Raw genomic sequence first — 9,791 nt, 5'->3', positions numbered from 1 at the left:
ATAACATTCGATTTATCACATATAACATTCGATTTATCACATATAACATTTGATTTATTGGATATAACATTTGATTTATCGCATATAATATTTGATTATTTAATCATATGTTATATGCAATACATCGACAATAATTCCCGGTCAAAAGTATAATTGCATCATTTGATACCTGCCTGTTAATCCGATTGTATTAGGCATTTACTGTTTGAAATGTTTACATTATTTGATTTTATATCAAAAAGAAGAATCAACCTATTCGATCTTGGCATCAAACCATTCGGTTTTGGAATCAAACCATTCAATTATGGAATAGAATCGGTCGATTTTGGAATCGAATCATTCGATCTGCGAATCGAACCATTCGATCCTGTATTATGTATATCCCTCCTGCACGCACCGCATCGAACCATGTGACTCTGAATCGCATTATTCGATCCGTGAATCGAAGCATTCGATCCGTGAATCGAATCATTCGATCCGTGAATCGAAGCATTCGATCCGTGAATCGAAGCATTCGATCCGTGAATCGTAGCATTCGATCCGTGAATTGAAGCATAAGATCAGTGAATCGAAGCATTCGATCCGTGAATCGAAACATTCGATGCGTGAATTGAAGCTTTCGATCCAGTCAATCAAGCCATTAGATTCGCGTGATTAAATAATGCGATCTGCTAATATGAATGTCTTCGATGTGAATCGAATTTAAAGAAAAAATATCAAAGGTAACATTTAAACATGCATATGTGATTTTAGCCCATATATAAATTGAACAAAACATTAAACGAATCGAACGATTAACAAAATCGAATTATGAAACAAAAAACATGCCATACCTTATCATGCAGTACCCTACGTTGTGCTTCAACATGCTTTATGTGTCGCAGGGACAGATGAATCCGATTGCTAGTCTTATATGCTGTTGCTGCTGCTACTGCTCCTGCTGCTTCTGCTGGCGCTGCTGCTGCTGCTACTACTACTACTACATCTCCTCCCCATTCTAAGATGCCATGTGTGTGCATGTATAGTATGGCTCTAACGCAGCGTCATCAAACCCCATAGATTGTGTGTGTGTCAGATAGACGCTGCCTTGAACGTCGTTCAGGTCACTCACCCGTAAGTTTTGGAGAGATGTCAACAAAAAAAGCAACAGACGAAGCCAATGACGTCCGTAAATTTGAAAGATTAGTCAGCATATAATCGTTTCGACGAGATGTCTAACTCTAACCTCCTCTTCCATTATTACTTTCTGGTTCATTTGATAAATCTTTAAAGGACAGTTGACATATTTTGTAAAGCAACGCCATGAACTAGTATTGTATTACATTATACAATAGTGTCTAGATAATCTGGAGGAAAAATGTCTGATGAATGCAGGGCGGAGGGAGGTTGGCCATGAGTGTCCTTCGTTGATTTTGCTTAGCAGAAATACAATAGCAATCCGATGTATTCGGGCTATACATTCTTAAATTTATATTTTGAACTATACTTTATTCTATTTCCACTGAAACAATGTTTTGGCGTCAGAAGTGATAATAGGGTAGATGGTCCCAGCGTGATTTTTTTGGTCACTTTTCCGTGAAAGCTTTGTCTCAGACCCACCCCTACCACACTATGGGCGTCGATCAAGAGCTACGCCCGTCGCTCATCATTAAAGAGTTGAGTCATGAAATTTTGCCCCCCCCCTAGGAATTTGCTCAGCCTACGGCCCTGAGTCCTGGCCCCTGTACCCCTTCTGAATCTGCCCCATCTACAGAAACTTAGTGTATACATCATGCTACTGTGAGAGTAAGCCCTAGACGAAGTATATGCGTGCTTGCGGGGGGGGGAGCATGCTTTCGCTGCGTGAGTTTATGTGTCAGACATACCAGACGCGTATTATAGAAGGCATGCATGCATGTCTACAGTGTAGACAGCCGGTACATGCATCTCACCCTGAGTGTTTACCAGTACATCCCTACTGACGTCTGTATTGGCAAGACACTTATCTTTAGTACTGTACATCGGCTAGATGCGTGTTGTCGTATGCGGAGCGGATTCTTATTTTGTTTAATTGATCAACAAATATTTGCCCATCAATGATGTTTTTATTAGACGCATGCCATTTGCACAAGACGATATTATATACATATATATATATATCGTTATTATTCCGTACTTATTGCACTCAATTATCATTCTCAGCGTGTGACAAGATTCTATCTTCGTTTTTATAAGCTTCCATTGTCGTAATCCCTCGCATTTCTGAGTTGTGAGTAAGTTACACCGACTATAGTCACAAACACTACTATAGTACTGCCCCCCAGTGAAGCCATGCTGTACCAAAGCTGTAGCTTGTTAGCTAAGTGGCCCGGGACTGGCTGCTATTTGGAGAGGGCCCACTAGCCGTACTATATACTCATAGGCAGGCATCACAGCAGCAGAGTTTCAATACGTGCACAGCCAGCCAGCTAGTCCAAAAATATGTTTGCGGCGTTTAAAACAGCTGTTACTACAGGGATGCATTAACATATATGTGTATAATAAAACCAGATTTCCTCCGTTCGTACTGCAGTTTTGTGTTGTCACATTAACGAATAGAAATACCAATATATACCCTTCTAATCAGTAAAATGCAATAGAAAATACAAGTCTGAGTTTCTCTAGGATATTGTACAGTTGGGACTCTAGGGAGAAGCAATATATGAGATGTTTTCGAACAACATTACTAACTATGGAATCGAAGATGCTGCAACCTTTTACACTGGCAAAACAAAGCACTTTGAAATGAAAGTTGTGATATTCAATTCCTTATAACGGTTCACTAAGTAGACAAACGAAACGTTTGGGTTATGATCCATATATGCATGCTATTATTTGAAAGTAAAATCCAACAAGTGAAGCATGTTATTCTTGGACTGCAATTGTGACTTGTATCAGAGCACGTATATCATATAGCGTTTGTGCTTGTGCGTGTGCGTGCGTGCGTGCGTGCGTGCGTGCGTGCGTGCGTGCGTGTGTGCGTGTGTGTGTGCGTGCGTGTGCGTGCGTGCGTACGTATGTGCGCGTGTCCAAACTATATCCTAGTAGTAGCCAAACTGATTTGGTAACGATCGATGCAGTCGCTATTAAACAACATTGTTCCACTCATCTCATAGTTGGACAATATCTGTAATTTTCTCATTGCTTCGCTACGGTCATCGCTCGCACTACTTCAGGGAATCATTGATAAACATCTTCCCTGCCGAACGAGTTATGTGAATTTGTCAAATTCGCACGTCAGCAAAGTAAATATAATGCAAGTAGTGTTACGCCTAAAATTTACCATGTCTATCAATGACATAACAGTGTACAAAACAATAAAAAAAGCGTACTTTTCCTCGTGGGTTTTCCTTTAGATAGTTGACACCTTTCAACTGAATTGAAGTAAATTGATTGCAACTGGGATATTGTAATTCAACAGTCAACATCAGAACATTCAACCCAGAACTTCCGAGAGTTTGCTTTATTACGAAAGTAAGAGGGATGGTGGTTTTCGCTTCATCCGTCTAGACCAACGTCGTCTGTTGAGCGCGTTTCACCATTTTTGCTCACTTGAAGCGTTCTGTGTCTATCTAAGTTATGGAGCCTCTAAGTATCTTACATGCATTCCTTTCGTGGGTGATCACCGACTATTGCAGAAAGGCCATTTCTCACCCTTTCAGTGTGTGGTTCACGGCACGAGTGATTTATACATCACTCCCGCCTTATCTGGCATAATATCAAGAGTACATAATAGAGATTCTCTATATAGTCTCTAATAGTCTATAATAGTCTCTATTTTGTACTCTTGATAATATCAATATCAGCTTCTAGATTGCAGTATTTTGAGCGTCCCCGCTATTGTATTCGCTGGCGGTAAATTGAAATAAGACTAGCCATGCGCCTTTGTGTAATTAGACAAATAATTGCAGTGACATGGTATTTTACCAATTAAACAATAACGTGTTATAACTATATCTATATCGGAGTTAGCCCTATATAAATGCACCAGTATAACATTACCAATACCACTGTTAATGCATATCTGAATGTATATATAAGAGGAACTACGTGTACTTGTTATTACAGATGAAGAAGAGAAAGAAAATGAAGCACCACAGTTCGTCATTCGACCTCGCACCACCATGGTCGAGCTCGGCAAAACGGCAAGGTTTCAATGCAGGTAACTTACATTCTAGCCATCCTAGTGATTATTATAGGAGTGCATGCATGCGCACCGGTAAGACCAAAAAACTCCTCTTATTAACCATAACAAGTAGAATGCGACGCGGAGATATTCGCGTGGCAAGCCGTCACGATTCGTCGTAAATTTGAAAAGGAGCCACGTTTCTATATATTTGAACGTATAGTCAACTATATAATTGAATATAGGAAATATGGCACAGTTGTTAAAAATACGAATACGCATGGGAAATATCTCAGCGTGTTGTAGGGTTACGCAGTGAGTCTGGGGAGCACGTAACAGTTGAAAATCAATTCGATATCTACGCTTGCAAGTCAGTGCTGACATTGCAGTCGTGTTCAGTCTAGGTACTTATACTTTAAACCCTATAGCATTATAGCATCGCGGCGGTGTTCTTTGCATAGCTGTTGATAACTTGTTAGTCAACGCGTGACCCTCGCTACAATGTTGAGTGTGTCGAATTAGAATCGATACGAGTTTAGCATTCGGTCAGCCCGTGACCAATTTTATTAGCGAAGCAGAGTTACAATTTATATTTAGTTATATTTAGTTATATTTTAGTTTAATATTAGTCAGTCACTGCTTGTTTAGATTCGGTAAGGTTAGATTATATTCATTACAAATCTATTGCTTTTTTGATTCATATGCGCCACGTCGTTTGCCGAGTTCTTCTCATGAACATGAAATAACAATCGAACAGCTACTATTTTCATTTCGGTCCTGTTTTGTCTATTTGTATTATATAAGGTTATATTTTACAAGAAGCTTGTTGGTTAGTACAACTGTTGCGTACAACAGTTTGAACTACAAATTTGTATCTAATATAGAATTAACTGTTTGCAGTGTGAGCGGGACCCCAAAACTATCCGTTGCGTGGGATATAGACGGTTCGACGATAAGAAATGGCGGACGCTTCCGCGTTTTTAACGACGATATCAATTCTCACTTCCTCGAAATATCCAACGTCGCAAAGTCGGATCTTGGAACGTACACGTGCACATGTAGCAATTCTGTAGGGACCGTTACCGCCTTCGCTGCACTGCAGTTGGCAGGTAAGCGTTTCAACTGTGCATGAGCCCTGCTATTAATCAGTTCATTGCTGGTAGTAATAAATAATTGTTTTGACGTACGCAGGGATATAACGTTGCATCTTGGATGCTGTATTTTGGTTGAAATAAATCTTTATGTATGGATCGAGGCCGGATATAGTCTAAGAGGTTAGAATAAAGGGCTATCCAATCTTCTCTCTCTCTCTCTCTCTCTCTCTCTCTCTCTCTCTCTCTCTCTCTCTCTCTCTCTCTCTCTCTCTCTCTCTCTCTCTCTCTCTCTCTCTCTTCTCCCGGTGTGTGCGTGCATGCGCGCGTGCGTGATGTCTTTCATTCTCCCACGCACGCGCACTCATTCGTGCGTGCGCAGGCGCACTCGCGCGCTATCAATATATAATTCTTTCTCTTTCTCTTTCTCACTCCCTCTCCTGCTTTCGATCTCACTTATTCAACGATCTTAGCTTTATTTGATTTATTTGATCTTTAGCTTTAGCAGATTTTAATCTTATATTTAGAGCGCGGTGTTATATGTTTTATATGTAAGCAAGCCATTCGAGTTTGCTTAGCTATTCTTCGCTGATATTTCTCACTTATCCAACCTCTGCACCAGCTCATATCGACGACCCATTATACAGCGCCCGAAACACGAATTATTCCACTCGAGTTTCTAAAACAGGCATCATGGTACGCGTGCTAACGTTGTTTCCTTTCTCTCACCCATATGACACATCTGGACGCTGGGCACCTACTGTATATAACTACAGGGTGATTCCGTTACAATTTACAGCTATAAAGGGAATGTTATAATAGTTTAACATCTCTATCGCATTCATCGTTCTAGACGGTCTTCTGGTAGCCATAACTTACGCGCGTCTTGATGCGAGAAATAACTTAAACCAGTACTTACTTGTACTGGCAGTATACACCAGTGGCTTACTCTCATCTGCCCCAGATTTCTACCAGCTACTGCGCCGAGCAGCATTGAGTTATTTTAACCTGGTTTACATATCATATCGTACCGGCGCATGCTAAACTACAGTAGGCGTATGAGAGACGGTGTGATCAGATTAGTTTTCTATCGATAAAATACATTAACAATTTACACGTTCTGGAATTAATATTACCTGCGCTAGATCCACGGATGGTATTTTACTGCCCCTCCTCTTTATTCTCTCATGTTTCTCCTCATTTCTCTATCTTCCCTCCAGGATGTTGCGTAAATGCATGTATAGTTATGCAATTGCCTCATTAGAAATTAACAGCTGCGGAACTACAATCGCAATCTTCTCAATTGTCAATTTGCATCAATGTACACTGGGGCGAGAAAGAACCGGACATTACTATATGCGACAACGTTGCTATGGGCACCTAGGATTCCGATACTAGACAGTCAGCTAGAGCACTTACTTGTTTGCAAACACGTAACACAAATACTACGGGGCGCCATGCAGGACAGGCATTTTTGTACCTATAAACTTGACAAAAATGAGTTTTGTGAACACTGTAGGCAATTTGTTCCGGCAGGGGCGTGTACAGGATTTGTACCAGGGGTGGGTCTAACCGTAACCCAAAATTGCAAGCGCGCGAAGGGGGGGTCTGGGGGAGGGAGTAAAATTTTTTTAATTAGACCTCCTCAGATGCGTTTTCTGCGCGAGCAAGGTGGGGTCCGGACTCCCTGGACCCCCCCTGTACACGCCACTGCTCGGGCGCGAAGCGACAGGCGAGGGAGCCAAGCGATCGAGCGGGGGAGGGTGTGGGAGGGGGGTATTCACTGTTTACCCTCCCGCACGATGGAGATTTTGCAATTCTTACACTAAAATGGAGCGAATTTAAAAAAAAAATATTTTGCTTGGGGGGCTCGGAGGAGGGGTTCGTTCGAACCCCCCGAACCCCCCCTGGCTACGGGCCTGCTATGGCATGTTTTTTGTTTCTTAATTCGATTTTTTGTTTTATGGTTGATTTTATATAACATTCGATTTATCACATATAACATTCAATTTATCACATATAACATTCGATATATCACATATAAGTTATAACATTCAATTTATCACATATAACATTCGATATATCACATATAAGTTATAACATTCGATTTATCACATATAACATTCGATTTATCACATATAACATTCGATTTATCACATATAACATTTGATTTATTGGATATAACATTTGATTTATCGCATATAATATTTGATTATTTAATCATATGTTATATGCAATACATCGACAATAATTCCCGGTCAAAAGTATAATTGCATCATTTGATACCTGCCTGTTAATCCGATTGTATTAGGCATTTACTGTTTGAAATGTTTACATTATTTGATTTTATATCAAAAAGAAGAATCAACCTATTCGATCTTGGCATCAAACCATTCGGTTTTGGAATCAAACCATTCAATTATGGAATAGAATCGGTCGATTTGGAATCGAATCATTCGATCTGCGAATCGAACCATTCGATCCTGTATTATGTATATCCCTCCTGCACGCACGCATCGAACCATGTGACTCTGAATCGCATTATTCGATCCGTGAATCGAAGCATTCGATCCGTGAATCGTAGCATTCGATCCGTGAATTGAAGCATAAGATCAGTGAACGAGAGTTCGATCGGTAATCGAAACATTCGATGCGTGAATTGAAGCTTTCGATCCAGTCATGCAAGCCATTAGATTCGCGTGATTAAATAATGCGATCTGCTAATATGAATGTCTTCGATGTGAATCGAATTTAAAGAAAAAATATCAAAGGTAACATTTAAACATGCATATGTGATTTTAGCCCATATATACATTGAACAAAACATTAAACGAATCGAACGATTAACAAAATCGAATTATGAAACAAAAAACATGCCATAACTTATCATGCAGTACCCTACGTTGTGCTTCAACATGCTTTATGTGTCGCAGGGACAGATGAATCCGATTGCTAGTCTTATATGCTGTTGCTGCTGCTACTGCTCCTGCTGCTTCTGCTGGCGCTGCTGCTGCTACTACTACTACTACTACTACTACTCTACTACTAACTACTATACTACTACTACTACTACTACTAATACTAATACTACTACTACTATACTACTACTACTACTACTACTACTACTACTACTACTACTACTACTCCTACTATTACTACTACTACTACTACTCTACTACTACTATACTACTACTACTACTACTACTACTACTAGACTACTACTACTACTACTACTACTACTACTACTACTACTACTGCTGCTGCTACTACTACTACTACTACTACTACTGCTGCTGCTGCTGCTGCTGCTGCTGGCTGCTGCTGCTTTCCCCTCCTCCTCCTCCTCCTCCCTCCTCCTCCTCCTCCTCCTACTACTACATCTCCTCCCCATTCTAAGATGCCATGTGTGTGCATGTATAGTATGGCTCTAACGCAGCGTCATCAAACCCCATAGATTGGTGTGTGTGTCAGATAGACGCTGCCTTGAACGTCGTTCAGGTCACTCACCCGTAAGTTTTGGAGAGATGTCAACAAAAAAAGCAACAGACGAGCCAATGACGTCCGTAATTTGAAAGATTAGTCAGCATATAATCGTTTCGCCGAATGTCTAACTCTAACCTCCTCTTCCATTATTACTTTCTGGTTCATTTGATAAATCTTTAAAGGACAGTTGACATATTTTGTAAAGCAACGCCATGAACTAGTATCGTATTACATTATACAATAGTGTCTAGACAATCTGGAGGAGAAATGTCTGATGAATGCAGGGCGGAGGGAGGTTGGCCATGAGTGTCCTTCGTTGATTTTGCTTAGCAGAAATACAATAGCAATCCGATGTATTCGGGCTATACATTCTTAAATTTATATTTTGAACTATACTTTATTCTATTTCCACTGAAACAATGTTTTGGCGCCAGAAGTGATAATAGGGTAGATGGTCCAAACGTAATTTTTTTGGTCACTTTTCCGTGAAAGCCTTGTCTCAGACCCACCCCTACCACACTATGGACGTCGATCATGAGCTACGCCCGTCGCTCATCATTACAGAGTTGAGTCATGAAATTTTGCCCCCCCCCTAGGAATTTGCTCAGCCTACGGCCCTGAGTCCTGGCCCCTGTACCCTTCTGAATCTGCCCCATCTACAGAAACTTAGTATATACATCATGCTACTGTGAGAGTAAGCCCTAGACGAAGTATATGCGTGCTTGCGGGGAGGGGGGGGGCATGCTTTCGCTGCGTGAGTTTATGTGTCAGACATACCAGACGCGTATTATAGAAGGCATGCATGCATGTCTACAGTGTAGACAGCCGGTACATGCATCTCACCCCTGAGTGTTTACCAGTACATCCCTACTGACGTCTGTATTGGCAAGACACTTATCTTTAGTACTGTACATCTGCTAGATGCGTGTTGTCGTATGCGGAGCGGATTCTTATTTTGTTTAATTGATCAACAAATATTTGCCCATCAATGATGTTTTTATTAGACGCATGCCATTTGCACAAGACGATATTATATACATATATATATATATATATATATATATATATATATA

General features: G+C 40.5%; 1 protein-coding gene across 1 annotated transcript in view; it reads left to right on the top strand.

Annotated features, from left to right (window-relative positions):
- Positions 1-9,791, top strand: part of LOC106809207 (titin-like) — a gene marked incomplete in the record, with an annotated part of 98,410 nt that overhangs the window by 23,761 nt on the left and 64,858 nt on the right. The window contains 2 exon segments of the mRNA XM_014812204.1: positions 4,087-4,180; positions 5,045-5,253. Coding sequence (XP_014667690.1) covers positions 4,087-4,180; positions 5,045-5,253 — 303 coding nt within the window.

The sequence above is a fragment of the Priapulus caudatus genome, unplaced genomic scaffold (assembly GCF_000485595.1).
Source record: "Priapulus caudatus unplaced genomic scaffold, Priapulus_caudatus-5.0.1 Scaffold337, whole genome shotgun sequence".
NCBI lineage: Eukaryota > Metazoa > Priapulida > Priapulimorpha > Priapulimorphida > Priapulidae > Priapulus > Priapulus caudatus.
Note: the sequence above shows the minus strand (reverse complement) of the source record. Positions and strands in the feature narration are given on the sequence as shown.